Source organism: Perca flavescens, chromosome 23, assembly GCF_004354835.1.
Source record: "Perca flavescens isolate YP-PL-M2 chromosome 23, PFLA_1.0, whole genome shotgun sequence".
In the NCBI taxonomy this organism is placed as follows: Eukaryota; Metazoa; Chordata; class Actinopteri; order Perciformes; family Percidae; genus Perca; species Perca flavescens.
This window is the reverse complement of record NC_041353.1, coordinates 21,265,487-21,286,051: the sequence shown is the minus strand read 5'-3', so window position 1 is coordinate 21,286,051 and position 20,565 is coordinate 21,265,487. Positions and strand designations below refer to the sequence as shown.

The window sequence follows — 20,565 nt, the reverse complement described above, 5'->3', positions numbered from 1 at the left end:
ACAATTGTTGAAGCAACATAACTTACAATAACAACATAACTTACAGTAAAATGTGATTAAAGATGAGTCTTGTGTGCTTATGTATCGATGACTGGAAACTGACTAACGTCTGTTTGTGTTATTTAATTGCATTGGTATATTCTTGCCAATCACAACCTGTGACTGGCTGCGAGCCAGCTGACTGCACCCTCAGATATGTCCTCCCTGAAAAGAACTCCTTAACTCCCAGAGTAATCAAAGTCTAAACTCTGCGAGAGCCAAACCGACAGATCTGCACATGGCGATTGCTGTTTCGACAGTTTTTTCTGGAGGCAAGGAGCCAGTAAAGGGAAGTAGGAAGGAATTAGAAGTTTTTGGCAGCTCTGCAAATCGTGCTTTCCTCCTCAATTTGATTTACTTCTACTGCTACAAGACAAAAAATAAGTCTGTGTTACTCTGGGCTATGATTTCCAAGTCCATTTAGCCCTTTAATCACATCATGGTACCAGTAACTGTACTGCAAATGACTTTTACATGTAAGTGGCTGCCGGATCTGTGTAAAGGAGAAGTGTACTGACTCTTTCCAATGGTTATCCACAGTAGTGTTTGGGACTTGAGTGTTGGGACATTGTAGCGCCAGCTGCTACTCTACTGCTACTCTACTGCTAAATCACGAGTTCCCCACTGCTATATCAATTTGACTATGGCTTCTCCTCTGCTACTGCTCCACTGCTACTGCTTCTCAACAACGAGTTAATGATACTCAGACTGCGTTGCTTATGACTAATTACTGGCCTCCTGCAAATTTGAGAGATTGTCTCTCATTGTGGGTTATGCTACCAGAGGTCATTAACATCTGACTGGACAATGACACATTCAGAAGCATGCTTGGCAGCCGTAGCCAGGCCTGTTAAACTGTATAGGTGGCACAGTGCTTTCTCTTGTTTTTGTGTGTTCACTTTATGTGCAGCACTTTGGGGAAAAGTTCTCAGACAGGTCACCTCGTCTATTACTTCTACAGAGGCAATATTCTTATGGTGACTTTAAGTGAAGAATGCAGGAAGTAGTTTTTTAGGAAAATAAAGGATTGCACTGTGAACTTAGGACTACTTTGCACCGTTGGCTCTGGTATGAATCAATCCTCTAACCATGGCTGAGTTAATGTCGTGCCCTACCTACTGCAACACACAGGGAATGGATCCTTAAGCTTTTGGTTTCATGCTCTACCTTGTGAGTTGCAGGGCATGTGCCAGGTTATAAAATTAGAGTTGAGTTGATGTAAAGTAAAGTAAAATAAGATACAATGCCGACTCGCATCCGTGTATTTAGCACAACTTTTCGCAATAAAATGGCGAAGCTACAGGCTACATGTCACATACAAATTTACGTTGGCCAATATGCAATGCAAATATGTTGTTTGGTAGTTATTGTAGTAGATATCATTTGAGTTTGAGACCACTGGATACCTACACAGAGGCTTATAAGGTGGTTAAAGTGCACGCATTTGCCTAGTTTTATAGTTGACTTTGTACCTAAAAGGAACCTAATTAATCTGCAAAGATGATGAGTGAAGTTAGCATTTCCCAGCTGCAGCCTAGGCAACCGAAATCTGACAGCTGACAATAAGTTTTAGAGCTTTTACCGGCTGCCTATTAACAACCCAACTAACGCTCATAAAGAAGTATAATTATCCAGATGGTGTTTTTGATGTAACATTACAATAATTTGGTTCCACCGTATAACATGCAATAAGTAAAAATGCAGAATAAAGCCATTAACCACTGATTACAGGACAGATGCAGGACAGATGCCTGGCGCACAAGAGTGTAATACAACACTTTGAGCTATCATTTAGTTTTCCCATTCAATCCAAAACGTTCCCAAATGGAGCACCAGCTGTCAGTCAAATCCTCACCTCTCCCACCTCTCTGCAACAGGAGAAACATTTAAGCTCATTCGTCTTTAGTCCACGCTAGTCTCAGATTGCTGCACACCGCCAAATAAAACAGTTTAGAAATGACTTGGTTGGAATGGTTTGGCTGACACTACTTGCTCTATGTCAAGATTTCTGAACTCTAGAGAAATAAGGTTTAGTTCCAGACCTTATTCACTTCAATGGTCTACACACTTAGCCTTAGTTTCAACCCTCTATGTATCTGCAAAGACTAGACTAGAATTCCAGCAGCCCATTTCTGCATTTTTTGTTGTTGTCACACCTCATATTCATGTTATAGGCATATTCATATTATTCTCATTTTGTGCAGTTTTATACTTAAAAAGTTAATTTTAAAAAGATGTTTTTTATTCATCATTTCCTTTCTCACTCTTAACCATATTTTCCACCGGGGCACGTCTGCCCTAATTTCTAGAGGCGCTGTGACCATGCAAGTCAATGCTTGATATTTCCCCCCCCACAGCGAGTCCCAGAAGCGTGCGTGAAGCGGCTCTCCACTCCCCTAAAGATAGGCGCCAGGTCTATTTGCGCGCAACCTGCGGGCCATGCGGACAACCGGGCAGGAAGTGGAACAGCGAGAGCATCCAGTCAATTTACCAAAAGACAATATCGACAATATACAATTTACCCAATATCGTATACGTCTCCTCAACAACACCACATTGTAGATTCATCTTGGAGGAACAAACATAGTAAGACACCACAGATCCTTTTTATCAGGACAACACCAGAAAAGAGAAGGCGTGGAGTTTAACTGCAGGAGTGCTTGGAGTGGAATGTAGATACTAGCTTAATAAACATGTGATTGTTCTGTAAAGTACTTGGAGAGACAATACAACCTGCGAGTCGGCTCTGCTTCTGAGACGCTACAGGTGTGGTATGGCGCGTGGCGGAGGACGGAACAAAACTGCGGCACGGCCGGAACGCAGCACAGACGCAGTGGAAAATCTGGGTTATAAGTAAGCAACAGGCTCTAATATTTAGGCAGGTTGCCAAAGTAAACCAAACTTGCAATATTCCCTATAAAAAAAAAAAAAACAGCATTTTTAATCTTATGTTATAGGGCGTACTTTAAATCTGTCAGTGTGATAGTTGCAGTTGCGTAACATTCTCGACTTGGTTGTTACTACTTTCTTCTCCGCGTGTTCAATTTAAAGACGAGTTGTATTTGTTGACCTGGTCCGGAAAAATCTAACCGTGTGTGTATGTTGCCGTTTAACTGTAAGAGAATCCTGTAATAACCGGGATCCAGGCAGGACAGAGCGCCATTAAGCTTTCAGCGGCTGTCATTAAACACACTGAAAACACAGAAAAGAGCCTGAAGTGTAAACACACTGACTGGACCACCCTAAGACACACACACACACACACACACACACACACACACACACACACACACACACACACACACACACACACAGGAGTAAACACTTTGCTTTTACCTCTCATTTACTGTTCACATTAAAGCTACTCATTTGCTCTCTCTGTCTGTATCTGTCTTTCTCACACACACACACACACACACACACACACACACACACACACTGACTGTAATGGATGCCGGCTTCTCTTTTAGTACTACTTATACAAACAGCCTCTTTTTTTCTTCCTCGTTCTCCGTCTCAGTTATTTGCTCTCTTAAGTGTGTGTGTGTGTCTCTCTCTCTGTCAGATGCACACACACTTTACACTGTATAGCCTCCAAGGCTTTGGTAGCATCTCACTGTTTGATAGAGTAACATCAAGCAGAGATTTAGAGTCTGTTAATGCAGAGATCGTTTGGCCTCAGCACTATTACACCTAATATTAACAAGCACACAGACACAAGTTCCAGTTTTCGTCAGCTGCGACTTTGGCTTTGGCTTTTTTCTGTTTGTTATTGTTTTTCAGCACTGTTGATGTAACTCCAGCCTCACATTGGTAGCCACAAGCAGCTCAACATGGGCCACACTTGCAAAACATGGCTGCAGGAAACTGGTATAAACCTGACAATGTCATAACATCATCACTGAAATGCTCATTTTATTGTAAACATTTAGTTTCCACCAGAAGTTTTGTTGTCTTGAACAGCTGGGACTGAAACATTTGGATTTCAAATCAATCAATAAAAACCTATAGTTATATTACTGTTACATATCCCAACATAGGGGATTAAAGCCAGACATGGCAGGCAAAAACATTAATTTTCCATCCACTGGTCAATTGTGAGATTTTGGGCTATTTTTCTTCCATAACATGTCTTCTTTATTAGTGGACTAATGGAAAGAAAACAACTAAATTAAACATTAAGGTGTTTATCTCACTACACTTCTTACACATCTATTTGCGCCTGTAGACTTCTATTGATTGATTGATTTCTGGATCAAGACGATAAAACAGTAATCCAAAAATACTTATTTCCAGCACGGTCCTTGGTGTTACACACAGGAAACAATAGACAAGAAGCAGACAAACTCAGACTATAAAGACATACAGTTTTAGGAGGGGAAAAAAGACATAACGTAAAACAAAATAAGAAATGCTGTAAAAACTATCCAATTTATCAATAAACATTCACCTTGTTCCATAAAAGCAGCTTGACCTGTCTTTTAAAAATCCCTCGTGACAATAGGAGTTTTGTAGCAGTAGGCAAACTATTCCATGCCTTGATACCAGTGTAAAAAGAAGAATAAGGGTAAAGGATATAAGTATTCCTATCAGTATTCTGAAAATGTTTTCAGAGGGGCTTGATCATAGGCCTATATCATTCATAGCCATATTTATTTAACATTATTCCTATGAGCATGGCTTTTTAATGGCTGTTGATAGTATTTTTTGATTTATGGAGTACTAAAAAGAGAGATCCAAAATCCTCTTTGTAAAAATCTTTGACTCTAATATGTCAACAAAATGAAACAAGAATTTTGAACCTGGCTTTATTCAATGTTCTGATTTATGATTTGGATATGCATACAAATAAGCGCATATTTAATAAGACAGTGCCTCGTTTTCATATTTAAACATACAACTTCAGAAAAAAAAAGAGTCTTAATAAAAGTAATCAACTGGGGAATTTTCATGGTGATATCTAGGCTATTCAATTAAATATTTACTCTGTTCACCTGCACTGTCTTTCCTTAAGATTCTGTTACCAAGCAACTTTAAAAGAATGTAAATACTTTGATTAAAAAATAGAAAAACCCTCCTAATGTACAGCAGTCATGAAGCAGGGGGCCCACAAATCCCATCTGTCTCAACATGCCGCCAGTCAACAGGATGTACAGCCGACACATTTGTGTCAGATGAGAGGAACTCCCACCGCCAACACTGTCTTGTCACGCACACACACACAGTCATGGGTAGACACACTTCCTGCTCGTGGCGACTCAGCTGTGAAGGTAGACCTGGATCGTTCAGAAACCCTCTGAATTGTTGCTCCGTGGGTCAGAGTGTACCAATTAGATGACTCTCCTCACTCCCTTCTCCCCCTGCATTTGCACCATAAATCAAAGTGGAGCAGAGATGCCCGCCAGCTGCTTTTGCTTAGGAAACTTATGTAACAACTGTGTGTAGTTTACAAGACAGCGAGCATGTATAGCACAGTGCCATAGGCTGTGTTTAAAAACATAATAAGATGTTGTACAGTGAATGCAGGCTGCTTCAGTCTGCTTTCTTCTCTGTGTGTGTGTGTGTGTGTGTGTGTGTGTGTGTGTGTGTGAATGTTATCATGCAAGGTTGCGATTTGTGTACATACTGTATATGAGAGCCCATAGGTACATGTTTCACACTCACATCTGGACACGTTGACAGCGTGCCAGCTTCCAGGGGTACGGCCGAAGGCGGTTGGGCAGCTTTTAAGCCTCGTCTTTAATCAGACGGTGCTCTCAGACAGCGTTAACGTGGCCTTTATATGAGCATCAGCGCTAATGAGGGCGAGTCGAAGCAACCCGAGGCCAGCCGCAGATGACACCAGTATGTGTTTATCAGATAAGCAAACAACAAGCTTTCCCTATTTAGAGCCTAGGGGATGGAGGTTAAAAAGCAGTGTGTGCCTTAACACACATTTGAAAGTAATGAGGCTTAAGCTAGTTACTCAAGGGGGTAGAGAACACTTGTCTGTTGTTTGGCAAGAGATTAAGAGGTTGAAACGCGCTGCCTTTGTTGATATTATGAAGGTGTTGACTATAGTGGTAATAAAGGAGTCCTTTTATTCTGATCATGGCAGCAGAGTGTCATTAGAAGATGTAAGAAGTCATGTGAAGGCTAAATGAAAAGCTTTAAGTGAACGATGCATTGAATTGACTCTCACATAGGTTTTCATTATTAGACCCTCGCAATATAACTTGCTGTCACTCTGTGAATGCAGCATGATAAATGTGTCCCCAATGAAGTGGAAATAGCAGTGGTGGGGAGAGGACTGTTGAGAGGGTCTTCCTGCCGGTCCATGCAGTGTTTCCTGCGACATGTCTCCTTCGGAGCTGAATGGCCATGACCCTTGAGTTGATCTTGGTCTCAATATGGTGGCTGAAAAAAACTTTTTCCTTTCTAACATCGGCTTTCGAATTGGTTAATTCAGCGTTAAACATTATTATGCGTATGTGCGCAGGTTGAGAGGAAAAAGTTGTTGCTAAACTAGTAGCTGAGATATTGGGGAGTCAGAGACAATCCGAATCCTTGATAGTGTTGTTGTGCAATTTCTTTGTTTGCAAGGGGGTAACAATACCCAAAGACATGCCTGAGCAATATAGATCATTTTCCCTACAAAATACTGATGTGAAGACACTGACTTATTGTTACTGTATTGTTGTTGGGATCTCTGCCTGTAGCCACAGCAGCCAATAATTTAATTCTGCAATTCCATCCTTTATGTGATCACTGTTGTGCTTGAGCTCTCATGCACAAATCAAATACACTAACAATTGTCTCTGTGGGGTTTGTTGCCATTCCTTATCATTTGCACAGAACAGCATTGTAATGGAATTAGTTATTGATGTTCATTTTCATTAGCAGCCACTTCTTTAAGGGGTGCCACTATCTGCATCATCGCTGGTAGCTTGAACAGTGCAGTCCATAAATCGTATTTGGGTGTCCCCAATAATAGAGAAGACTAGAAGGACACTCCGCCAAGGCCAAATGCAGGAAACATAACCTCCTTGCCGCAGATAATAACTACCAGCAGATCTCATCGACTGTCAGCAAGGTTTTAAGAAAAACATGGCATGTTTTGATCATATCTATGCTGTAACCTCTGTGATCAGAGCTAGGCTCCAAGAGGTTAAAATATGCTTGCCTGTTTTGTGGATATTCAAGAAAGCCTTTGAGTGGATCAATAGAGAGATTTCATTTTCCCTCTATGGTAATGTCCAATAAATCCAGCAGGCCAATCTAGGCATATTGATTGACAGAATAAACGTCCATATTTTGTTACATGCTGAAGACATTTTGTTGATTGACGAGTCAGAGAATAATAATAAAAATAAAAAAAGTTCAATATTATGCATTTATGGTGTAGTAAATAGAGACTACTGACACTAAAAAACACAGATTATGTTTTTTAGAAAGCAGTGTGATCCATTTATTTCAGTTTGGATCAGTTCCTTTAAAATATAAAACTGCTTAAACTTCAGGGAAAATATGTGCTTTACAGAGGAAAGAAAAGCAGGCGACCGTTGTTCCTGTCCCATGTGAAAGTGAAACTTGAGTTACATTACAAATTTATTTTAACCCAAACCATCATCTTTTTCTAAACCAAGTAGTTTTGTTGCCTAAACCTAAGCATGTACTTTTGTTTCAAATCGCAGCATTAACCGCCTGTTTAAAACTGCGATCGTTACCATATGAACAAATGATAACGGCCTTCTGAACCTACTAGAAGGCGGCGAGGGCCCCCTGTAACCCTTATCTATGAGGCTGAAAACCTCTGACCCATTTAATTGAGTGAAAACATTCGAAATGGGTGGCAGCTTCTTCCTGCAGCACTCCAGCCCAGCTCACCCAAACTTTGGGAAGGCTCCACATCCCCTCTCCTGCTCCTGCTGTTTTTGAGGGAAGCGTCCCATTCAACACTTCAGGACTTTATCAACTCCAGCTGTGAAAAAAAAATCCAAGACTCGCCGAGGACACCAGTGTGAAGGGGAAACATCGAGATGTGGGGTGCATGTTGGGAAGAGTCACCGTAGCAAATTACAAGGGAAAGGAATGCGTTGGTCGTAAATGGGATTGATTTTTCCCAACTGTCCTGCAAAGAATGAAAGTCATTGGCCTCTGAAATTTGTCAAGTGTAAAAGTGCAGTGTTTTTTTTACTGTGGGGAAATAAGGAAAGCTTTGACGGTGGAGACTATAAACCAATGTTTGTGATGGAGGGGTGAGCTGAGCAGTTGTTATAATGTGTAAGAGCTGACTGTGAGTGGTACTCTGCAATAGAAGCCTATCATTGAAGAACTGGGCTGCAGTTAGGACTAGCTATAAGTATCGCACCATGTAGGAGAATGCATTGTCATCGCCTTCTCCACCCCTAATCCCTTCTTTGTCGTATGGTTTTATCCTTGTGTCATAGAACAGGAATGATGGGTTTAGTTTTGTTTTCACTCCTCCAACACCATGGGGTGGAAATCAGAACTAGTGTCAACGACTCTCTCGACATTCTCCAACATTCTTGCCCTAGTTCTGGATCCAAGTTCTGACCCCAGGAGTGGTGTATTGCTTCACTTGTAATATTAGTTAGGGGACTTTGATATTGTTGCTTGAGAGAAAGATGGAGCAAGAAAGGGAGAGAATATCCAAGTGACAGGGTGAGAGGATGAATGAGTGAAGATGTGAATGGAAGATGAAGCATTCAGGCTACGGACTGAGTAACTGAGGAGCAAACGCAGTAGTGATTGTGAGGGTCGGGAAATCTGTGGAGGGAAAATAAGTGCAGCTGCTGAAAGCGAAACGCGAAGATGGCGAGAACAAGGAAATAAATGAGTGAACCAATGACTGAGTGAACAGGCAAGTAAGTAAGTGAGTGAAGGTGTAAATAAGGGAGTAAGCAAATGCATACATGAGTGAGTAAGAGAGAAATAGTGAATGGACAAGTAAATGTATAGCTGCAATGCAAAAAGAGTGATATAGGAGTAAATATCCTAATCAATTACAACTAATTAGGCGAAGAAACGATTGAGCAGGAAAGTTAGTGAAAGCTGGGTCTTTGCTTGGGAAAGCACCTATGTGCATTTACTCAAGTACTGTATTTAAGTACAGTTTTAAGATATTTAAAGTAGCTTAAAATGGAAGTACTCAAGTAAAGTACTTCCATTTTATGCTACTTTACACCTCTACTCCACTGCATTTCAGAAGGAAACATTGCACTTTACGCACTTTAACCCTCTGGCAGCTAGTTAGTAGTTACTTTCCAATTTAGGATTTTACATAAAACACATGATGAAAAATATGATGAATTGTTACAGATTAACAGCAACATTATATAAAGTACTTATTATTAGCTTCCACCTCGAACCAGCTCGACGAATAATCATAGCAACGGTTTTCTTTGAACCAGTGCTTTTACTTTGAGTACATTTTGTACAACTAATACTTCTCTACTTTTCATTAACATTTTGAATGCAGGAATACTGTATACTACTAATACTTGTAATGCAGTATTTTTATATTGCGGACTGGCTACTTGCCAACATTGTGTCTGTTTTCGTTATTTTTCTGCTAAAATAGAATAAAGATTTTTTTGTACTTTTTGTTGCCAATATTGGAGGCACACAGTCAAAGAGCAACCCATGCCAGTAACTGTTCAAGAAACTAGAAAATGCATGTTAACCACGTGCATGCTCATCAGAATATAGATGATTAAATAAGGATGAAACTTTCATAGTCCTGATTCTCTGACTATTATGAGTGGGATTTGTCTGACACACTAGCTAACTAGCTAGCTAGAATACCTATAACAAGTCATTGAAAACATTTCCAGCAATTCCGATTTGTGTATGCAGAGCGGTGATGTGAACCACAGGATGTGGGGAATGAGGACAGACTGTTTTCTGCGTGGGTGGTTGACCGAGGAGAAGTCAAAGGTTGACTGAGGAGCAGGAATCTATCTGTGAATCCTGAGAGAGAGAGAGAGAGAGAGAGAGAGAGAGGATGAAAGTGAATGTATGTTTACGTCCTCCCGGCCGGGGCACGCTTGATGTATGTTAATGGAACATGGCTGTGTTCACTGAGCCGCTGTACATGCCTCCGTATGCGCAGGCATCTCTTTGTTGTGTGTGTGTGTGCGTGTGTGTGCCAGCGCTAGTGTGTTTGTTTTATTTTCCATGTTGTCTGACGTGCGGTTGACTGATAGCATTCAGAGTGCTGACAGGTCCAGGTGCGTGACTATCTAGCCAGCCTCCCGAGGGGGGTATGTTTATACTGTGCGTGTGTGTGTCTGGGTGTGTGAGCACACACGCCTGGAGGGTGGAAGGTGTTTGACCTCTCTTATCTCCAGCACCCCGGCATGTTTGTTTTTACAGCCACAGCACAACCTCAGTGCTGACGTCGTGTGACCCTGGGCGGTATCTTATTATCATATAAACCACACACACACACACACACAAAACTACGTAGTGCAGGTTACCATCCATCCACCCACTGCCTGGAACAGATAATAAACACATGACATTATTGATTCCATAAGCCAGAAATATCTGTTTTTCTTACTGACTGAACTGCTATTAGACTTGTTTTGTTTTCCAACAGCAACCAAACCACAGAACATTGACATGAATATCACAAAGGTGGAATCGGGCCCCCGGATAGCTCAGTTGGTAGAGCAGGCGCCCATATATAGACGCAGTGGCCACGGGTTCGACTCCGACCTGCGGCCCTTTGCTGCATGTCATTCCCCCCCCCCTCTCTCTCTCTCCTTTGTGTCTTCTGCTGTCCTATCAAAAATGAGCTGAAAATGCCCAAAAGATAATCTACTTTTAAAGGGGATACATAGTTTAGCACAACACCTGCTGTTAGAAAACTGGAGCTGTGGGTGAAAGCCCAGATAAGACTGTTACTTTGAAGTAGGACTTACACACAGCGCTGAATGATTGTATCAGGAGCTGCCTGTGTAGCACTTAGCAAGTGTGTCAACCCTAGCAGCTTTCATCCCTCCGTCCTTGACCGCCACCTCCACCTCCCGACTACCGTCAGCTGGAATGTGTTCCCTCTCCACCAGATGTTTAGTGGTGGTTTTGCCGGAAACCTAGAACAGGGAAGCTTTGCTGGGCAGCCTAAACAGGAATAGTCACCGGAGCTTAAATTTAGATGCGGTGAAGTCTTTTTCATGTCTGTGCCAAAATAAGACGAAGGCATTTTAACAGAAGGTTAGCTTCAGTTGTTCTGAACACGCATTCGTCGTCTTTCAGATGCACACCGATGAATATGGTCAGAAGTGTACATATCAGTTAGTTGGATGTTAAAGGGATTGTTTTTTGTCTTGCAAGTATGTCGGCCTCCATCTTTGTCCATATAACCTATTTTACATTTCGATAGACATGCTGTTCTTGTCCCTACTACTGTAGGATGTGTGCTTTGGTTTGCTGTGGTATTTTTCTTATCTTGGTTGTGACCAATTATTCCAAAAGTTTACATATTTGACAGGACCTAATCTGGGAATGGACTCGGACTCAACTGAGGTGGTCTCGACTGCAGCTCCACCGATTGGTTTGGCTGCCACATATTCTGAAATATTACTCAAAGACGAAAACAAAAGTTGAGCAATTCAGCATACAGTGTGATTTTTTATTTTTATTTTTTTTTTATCTCCTTTTGTCAACGTCTCCCTCCCAGTGATACTATTTTTAGAGAAGTGGTTGGCCCCGGTAGCCAAACATAAGGGTGCTGACTTGCCCAACGCCATGTGTGAGCATGGAAGTGAACCTGAGATCTGCTTTGCCCGTGTTGCCTTTGGAGCGTTTCACTGTTGTTAAAACGAGGAACTTTGGGTGCCATATTACAGCAGTGGTCTTTTTTACCTGCAGATAGCAGAGACGCTTTCATTTCCACCGGGCAAATTATTTTGCAGTGTGAGTTGATTATCGTCTCTATTAACCGACGGAAAAATGAGTGGAAAGTGAGAGGCTTTATAAGATCTCTCCGGGGTTCGTCTCAACACCCCCTGGATGGGTGGGACCTCATCGGAGGGTTTCCCGACAGACTTTCCAGGCGAAGTTGGATGCCCGCCAAGTGTGCCTCAATCCGTGCAGCTCGGCAGGCGGCGGCAGTAGAAGTCGCGGTTGGACTTGCGCCATTCATTCACATGGTATCCTGTTGTTTTAGGCTTGTCATGATAGCCCCTGGTGCGTGATTGAAAACATGTTTGAGTAGCTGGTGCTATTCTGGGCCGGAGGAAGCAGCATCCCTATTAAGGCAATTGACTGTCAAAGGCACCGAGGCAATATGAAAGTGAGTAGAAGAGGAAGCAGCGGCGTGTAAAGTAATCATGTCGCACTTAACTGATTTCGTGAAGGAATTTTTCACCTTGACCTTCTTGTGCAAGTCGGCCTCAACTACAACACAAAAAGGGAGTACGTGATGGAGGTGTCCTGACATTGTAGGTGTTTTGATTTCTGTGGTAAGATCACGTGTGTGTGTGTGTGTGTGTGTGAGACAAACCCCCCCCCCCCCCTTTGCTCTATTTATTGAACGTTGCCATGTTAAAAAGTTTCCGGTTTGCCGTGACACTGCAATGTGCCCCTCTGATTCCAGCACATCTCCTTGCCTCTCTAAACTGAACCAGATGGAGCCTTTTACATATAAAACTTTCACTCCTTTTATGTCTCGCACAGAGCAGGGAGCCCTTAGGAAAGGGGGGGGGATACTGCTACATGTCATATTGTGTCCGGTTAATGCAGTCCAAATGCACTGTGGCTCATCTGTGTCTCACCGACCAACAAAACATGGTCGTCCCAGCATCGTCCCCAATGCTGTATTTTTGGTGGGGAATGGACAGAGTTATTTCATGTGTTTTAGTAGCTGTCAGCCTCCTGCTCTCCACACCAGTGATATACATTGGACACTGATGCAGCCTCTGTTTCTTGTTACAGAAAAGCAGCCTCAAGCCACTTTTGTGGCCACTTCCAGCAGCACTCAACATTGTCAGTTTGGTTACTTCAGTCAAGATCTTATACACACTTTTACCTTTTAATAATATATTAACTTTTTTTGATATATATATATATATATATATATATATATATACACACACACCTAACAGATTATTGGGAACACCATACTAATACCGTGTTTGACCCTGTCCTATCAATATGGGCCAACATTTCTAAAGAATGCTTCCCGCACCTTGTTGAATCAATGACACAAAGAATTAAGGCAGTTCTGAGGGTGAAAGGGATCCCCCACACCATTACACCCCCACCAGCCTGCCCAGTGGTAACGAGGCATGACGGATCCATGTTCTCATTCTGTTAACACCAAATTCTGACCCTACCATCTGAATGTCTCAACAGAAATCAAGGCTCCTCAGACCAGGCAACACTTTTCCAGTCTTCAACTGTCCAAGTTTGGTGAGCTCGTGCAAATTGTAGCCTCATTTTCCTATTTTTAGTGGAGATCAGGGGTACCCGGTGGGGTCTTCTGCTGGTGTAGCCCATCCGCCTCAAGGTTGTGCGTGTTGTGGCTTCACAAATGCTTTGCTGCATACCTCGGTTGTAACGAGTGGTTATTTGAGTCAAAGTTGATCTTCTATCAGCTGGAATCAGTCGGTCCATTCTCCTCTGACCTCTAGCATCAACAAGGCATTTCTTCCCCCCAGGACTGCCGCATACTGGACGTTTTTCCATTCTTTGTAAACCCCAGAAATGGTTGTGCGTTAAAATCCCAGTAACTGAGCATATTGTTAAATACTCAGACTTTGGCACCAAGATTAGATCACCTTTCTTTCCCATTCTGACATTCAGTTTGGAGTTCAGGAGATTGTCTAGACGTGGACCACACCTCTAAATGCATTGAAGCAGTTGCCATGTGATTGGTTGATTAGATAATTTCATTAACGTGAAATGTAACAGCTGTTCCCAACAATCCTTAAGGTGAGTGTATATATATGTGAGTGTATATATATATATATATATATGCTCTGAAACAGGAGCGAACAAGATCAGTCATCTGTAGCTGCTATAATCCTGTAAAAACGCCCACCAATCAGTGCCTCGCGGTCCGCTTGGAACGAACCAACCCTCCCGTGTACGAGCCTGAGCTCAACGTGCGTCGTTGTCGCCACATTGCTAACAGTAGTCATGTCTATTTTAAACATTTGGTAGGATGATATTACAGAGGGGTTAGACGGCGCCCCAAGGAGATGCTACTTTCAAATCTCGCTAGCATTTCAATGATACCAACCCTGCCTTTAAGCCCTCTTACTGTACAAAGAAGTCTACCAGTGGAAATAAATTGAATATAAAGGGTTCAGTATGCTAGGTCTTCTGCAGTAAATTTCTCTTATGTTTTATGCCTGTTCCAAATGGCCACACGGGAAGGCAGGTCAAAAGGCCAGCCGTCATGGAGAGGGGCAAGATGCAATGAATCTTATATATGGGGATAACGCTACACACTACTGCAAATAGTTAAAAGAATGCTTAAGAGAGAAGTTCAAACCCTGCCTACTTATTAACCTCTGCATACCTGGACAGCCGCCGTGCAAAGTTAATGTAATTGTCAGATCTCGGCTTTCAGAAAGTGAAGCAAATCCCTGCTTGAAGCAAAAATTATCATTGGTGTGCGTTGGATCACTGCTGCCACATTCCTGTTGAACCTGAAGAACGCTGGCACCTGCTGAAGTGGTAGTGATTGATACTTATCATATATTATGTACACTTGATGAGACTGTATTGAAAAAATAAGTTTCATTGTTTCCATTCAGGAAGAATTAAGGGAAAGGGAAAGAGTGAGTATGGCCAAGAAAGAGCAGCAACTACAACAACAAGCTCAGCAGTAGAAACCAGTTGAGCAACAACAAAACTTGCAGCCTGGTACCTGATTAAAGGAAAAGGAAAAAAAAGAAGAACAAAAGTTTTTTTTTTTTTTTTACGAAACAGCTATACAAAGTGGAATTCTCCTTTTCTTATTTTAACCCTCGAATGGTCTTTAGATTTCTGTATTTTGTATAACTCTTAAGGCTTTTTCTCCTCTCACATTTTGACTATTTCTCTCATCAAAGGGAGGGGCAGCTCCAGATGTAGACGGAGAGAGTCTGTCTATTTCTAGAGAGAGAGAGAGAGAGAGAGAGAGAGAGAGACACAGAGAGGGACAGAGAAACAGAGCTGTTTTGACAGTTGTGCTAGGGAGCACTGAACACGCTCTCACACACACACACACACACACACACACACTCAGCCAGGTCCAGTAATCACGGTTTTGCCGAGTGGTGGTTATACCTTCCAGAGGAGTTCACGCCCCCTTGAACTGCTTTGGCTGACTTTGTGGTACACTTCTGACAGAGAGAGAGAGCGAGAGAGAGGGAGAGTGAAGGAAGGGGAGGGAGGCGTGTTGCTTGTGGGAGGAGAAGGAGGAGGGAGTGAACGGGAGGAAAGAGAAGCTTTCTCAATTTCTGTGAGTCCTGCTCGCTGTAGGCTACAGAATGAGCGCAGTTGCTTTCCTCTCGGTCTGAGAGGCAATTGCTGTTTCTTTTTCTTTTCTTTCTTTTTTTTGGGGGGGGGTGGGGGGGTTTACTTCATCTCCTGTGTCAGACATCAGCAAGAGTCACTGCAGACTTGTTTCCCTTCTCCTCGCGGTACTTTTTTGTTGTTATTTTTGTTCCTGGGAAGTACCATGCCGGTGGTTGGCGTAGCCTCCAAGCTCAGGCAACCGTCCGCGGTGAGCTGCAAGCCGGTGCACACCGCTCTCCCCATCCCCAGCGCGGTCAGGGCATCCGCCGCGCAGGGCTACGTGGCCCGGCAGCAGGAGCTCAGGGCAGGTGATGGCGCCCGGGGGCTCTCCTGCCAGCTGTCAATCAAGTCGGAGAACCAGCAGCAGGAGAGGACACCTGAAGGGAAGTCCAGAGCCGAGACGGAGGAGAGCAAGATCTGCAAGGTTAGTGGAGAGAGGACAGACTCTCGCTGTGTTTCTGTTTAGTGCATCTGTGTGTGCAGGCAGCACAGTGACACTCCACAGGTGTCAGGCATGAAAGAGCCAACAGTGTCCGGCCTCGCTCTCTTTTTCTCTCCGTGTCTGTCACGCTCTCTCTCCCCGTCGTGGTTCGAGCAGGTGTCTGTCTCGCTCTAAAACAGAGATCGCGATGAGTCATGTGTGTGCTACGGTGGGATGATGTCGCTAGTTTTTGGTCATCAGCTAAAAGGGGAAACCAGATGAGTAATGCGACGCTGTCAGTGTATTACCTCATCTTGCTGCTCATTCAGTCTGCACATAATAATTGTGTGTGTGTGTGTGTGTGTGTGTGTGTGTGTGTGTGTGTTAGTGGTGGGGCAGGAGAGTTTTGTGTGTTTTGAAGGATTTAGTCAAGACTATTAAGATCCCTACTTGGGTAGTGAACCATGTCTGCTCTTCTATGAGGAGGAAAACTAATACAGGGGTAATGGGTGCTACCTGAGAAGCCCCAAAGATCAGGGGAACATGGTCTGAATACAGCCTTTTTTTCCCCCCTGCTTTTCTCCCAATTCTGTCTCCCATTTGAGATAGATTGCTCCCAGAGCATATTGTTAACGTCCCCAACAGCGACAGAATGTTGCAGATACCATACTAAAACACGGGCTGTGCCAAGTCCTTTCCTTTTTGCAGAAATGGTTGGACGAGTTTTTCAGACTGCAGCAGAGAAGGTGGGGTCGGCCCATCCTGAGGAGGAAGGAGTTTTCAAAACTCCCCGCCAAATAGTTTGAGCAGCGCCTCAGCCCGTCCCACGTCCACCGCTGTCAGAGCGCAAGCTGAAACTTTCCTGTTTGGCCGGTCGATCTCCCCTCCTCCCCTCCGTCCCTCAGTCTACCGTTACAAGACTTCCCGACAGAGATCAACAAGAAAAAATGAAAAAGACTCCCTGACCTTGATTCTTTTTTTTTCTGGCTTTCAGACTTTTGATACCGAACAAAGCTGCTGATTTTCCTCGTGACCTAGAGGAAACGTAGGCAGGAGACATCAAAGCGTGGGTCAGCGCTCCCCTGCCTCTAAATCCTCCCAGCGTGTCCGTGACTGAGTCTGCAGGGGGACTACAAGGGGGAGGGGGAGGAGGGTTCATAATTAACCTGCTGCTGAACTGGCAACTTCAGCTTGACTTTCAGCTTGTTACCACAACCGGGTTCTTACAAGTGTCCTGCTTGGCCCAATAAAAGGGGCTCTTAGAAGGTTGTTTTTTTTTTTTAAGCTTATGAAGCTGAAGGCTGATTTGACTTGTGTCAGCATCCATCTCCCATCATATTCCCCCACACCTTCCTCCTCAACTTGTGTGTTCAACTTGTTCCTCACTTTATTTTATCTAGCATTATTATCTTCTTGCTTTTCTGTTGCAGAAATGCTGCAAGAGCTCTGACTGGGGCTGCAGCTAATGTATATTTTCATTGTCGATTATTTTCTCAATTAATCGCTTAGTTGTTGTATAAAATGTCCAAAAATTGTGAAAAATGTCGATCAGCATTTCTCAAATGTCTTGTTTTGTCCACAACTCAAAGATATTAAGTTTACTGTCACAAAGGAGAGAAGAAACTACAACAATATTCACATTTAACAAGCGAGAGAGCAGAGAATTTTTACTTTTCTTTCTTAATATTTACTCAAACCGATTAATTGATTATCAAAATAGTTGGTGATTAATTTCATAGTTGACTACTAATCGATTAATTGTTGTAGCTCTAGCGCTGACCCTCTTTATTGATGGTGGTTTGTGAGAGCCTTGTCCTAGTCTTCCTGTGGGTAGAGCATCAGCTAAACTGCCTGAAATGTACAGTAATCAGTGCACCATATTATAGGGTGTCGCCTTGGGAAGGCTCGTAGGCAGACGGAACTCGCCTGCCTGCCCCGGCCTGTCGGTGTGGGTGAGGAATGGGTGGTATGGAGGGGATAATTAGTCCATCTAATTGTGTTGTGTAGTCCCTTAAGAGCTTTACTCTCCGGGCTTTCTGAGGAACAAAAGGGAGAGAAGGTAAACGCTGTCATTACTCCTTCACTTTAACCAACACTCCTTGTTTAATTTGGAGCACTGTTATCAAGCGGGATCAAGCGTAGGACTGTGTGTGTGTATGCATGACTGCATGCTTGTTTGTGCACATGCAATCCCCACCCCCCCCGTATATACAATAGTCAGCATGTGTTGGCTTGTTTGCCCGAGGTTAAACATATCCTAACCTGGGTGGTGTTTGCCAAAGATGGAAAGATTTCAGTCAGTTGGTGGTGGTGGGGAGAGTGCACCTGTATGGTCAACAATGCAGTTCATCAAATGAGTCTTTGACACATGACACATACATTTATTCATTTATTTATTACCTCTGCGTTAATTTATCGGGGCTGTCGAGCAGAACAACATGCAGTCAGCAGCATAGCAGCGAAATAGATGGAAACTCGTAGATTTACCTAAATAATATAAGCAGCCAAAAGTGCAAGAAACAGCATCACAGTCCCGTCCCCCCCCCACCCAACATTATTCCTGTGCCAGCAGAATGCTCATGACACAAGAGCAAGCAAAAATAAATAAGAGGGTTAAGCGCTAAGCAGAGAGGAAAAAGGGATTTGTTTTTTCTTTGGTGTGGTGTTTGCAGAAGAGAGCAGGCCTGATGTTGTTTTGAGCAAAGCCAAAGAGGAAGTCCAAGAGAACCGTGTCCGAGTGAAAGACGAGCTCCACTGACACAAATTCGATCTGCAGTCCAGTCTGACAGTAAAAGGGCCTCCACGGAGTCTGGATTGAGAGGTTTCACATTGAACAGATGTAGCCTTGGTGGTGTGTGACTGCTGCACTCAGGCTCCATCTGCAACTGATGCGGGCTGCCTATGGGGTGTCTAACAGTGTGTAGATGGCACAACCAAGCTGCCCAGACAAGGTTCATTTTGGACAGCATTCAGAATGAATTGCAGCTAATCTCAGCTGTATTGATATAGCCTGCATGTGTCGTGTGATAGATAATCCCTCAGCTCGACTCCAGAATAGACTGCGCCTAGTTTCATAGGAGTGTCCCCATTTCGTGTCTGCATTCATGCGTGTTTCTGTCTGTGCACAGGTGTCTGTGATGACAGCAAATACGCTGACAAATCAAAATCCTAGTTGCCTCGGATACTGCAGGCCGCTGTGCAGCACAAAGCACACCTGTCGGGTTTGGCCACCAAAAATGAAGCAAGGCCACCTGCAGATTGCTTTGGCCTTTGATTTGACTTACATTTTTTTTTATTTTTGGGGGGCTTTTCACTTTTATTTTTGAAAGTGGATAGACATGAAAGGGGGAGAGAGATGGGGGATGACACGCAGCAAAGGACAACAGGTCGGATTTGAATCCTGCGCCACTGCAGGACTGTGAGCCAGAGGCCCCCCCGACATTTACTTAATTGTACTGGTTAATGTAAAATCTATCCATTTGTATGAGGGATTTACCTACTTATTGGGCGGCTGTGGCTCAGGTGGTAGAGCGGTCGTCTACCAATCCGAAGGTCGGTGGTTTGATCCCTGGCCCCTGTCTACATGTCAAAGTGTCCTTGCTGCGCCATCGCTGTGTGAACATGCATACATTTATCTGACGAGCAGGTATGGCAGCCTCGGCCACCAGTGTGAATGGTACCTGTAGTGTGTAAAAGTGCTTTGAGTAGTCAATAAGACTAGAATATATTAATGCAGTCCATTTGTGCATGCTCTAAAGCTGTTAAGTGACAACATATCTGTAGTTATACCTATTGTAGACGGTAATCCTGGTGTGTTTTTACCATTATTACTCTGTAAATTAGATATATATTATAAATATGCCTAAATGCAGGACAAGTACAGCCTATGGCTAGCCTACCAAAAAGTAAAACACATATATATATATATATATACAAAGTTTTGATCCATAATGAGAGACACCTGAAATAGTTCTTCCTAATTACAGTGAGAGCGTAGCTGAAAATGTGTTTTCTTCTTTGCGGTAGTCTTCTGGGAAAGTCATCCTGATGGCATCCCATCATTTAGAATGCGACGCAGCTAATCACTTTAGCTTTGTTTAAGTTTTGTCTGGCTAACGTAGATGACAAACATTACCAGGTGGAAGCGTAAGCCTGGAGTTTCTTTGGTGGCGTTGTGCAACACCTGCGCTCTTCCGAGGCCTCCTGTCTGTCAAGGCCTCCCATTCCCTCTGCATGATGGAGACGAGAACAAGGCCAGACGTTTGCTCTTCCTGTTGTACTCTCCGCTGACGCTTCACATCAGTCACTGCCTCTGGCTCTGCGGGATGACGAGCTGGAATGAAGAGCTTATCGGAGTCGACTGGGCTCTAATAAAGTGTCAGCGCCACCACCACTGATAGGGAATTATCTTGTGCATCAAGAGTTTTGGCAGCTGTCCAAATCTCACAGCCCAGGGCACTTATTTAGTCAGTAATGTGGAGTTGTTTTTGAAGTGGAACTGAAAATTGCATCACACCTTTTTATTAAATCTACAGTATTGCAGAAGAACAAATTGATGTTGATTGGATTCATCGTTATCCATCCTTGAA

General features: G+C 43.3%; 1 protein-coding gene across 4 annotated transcripts in view; it reads left to right on the top strand.

Moving 5' to 3' along the window:
• Positions 1-15,632: 15,632 nt before the first annotated feature.
• nav3 (neuron navigator 3) overlaps positions 15,633-20,565 on the top strand; it is a 225,119-nt gene continuing 220,186 nt past the window's right edge. For all 4 annotated transcript variants that reach the window (XM_028570121.1, XM_028570119.1, XM_028570120.1 and 1 more), the window contains exon 1: positions 15,633-15,979. In XM_028570121.1, coding sequence (XP_028425922.1) covers positions 15,719-15,979 — 261 coding nt within the window. In that variant the 5' untranslated portion in view covers positions 15,633-15,718. The remainder of the gene's footprint in view (positions 15,980-20,565) is intronic.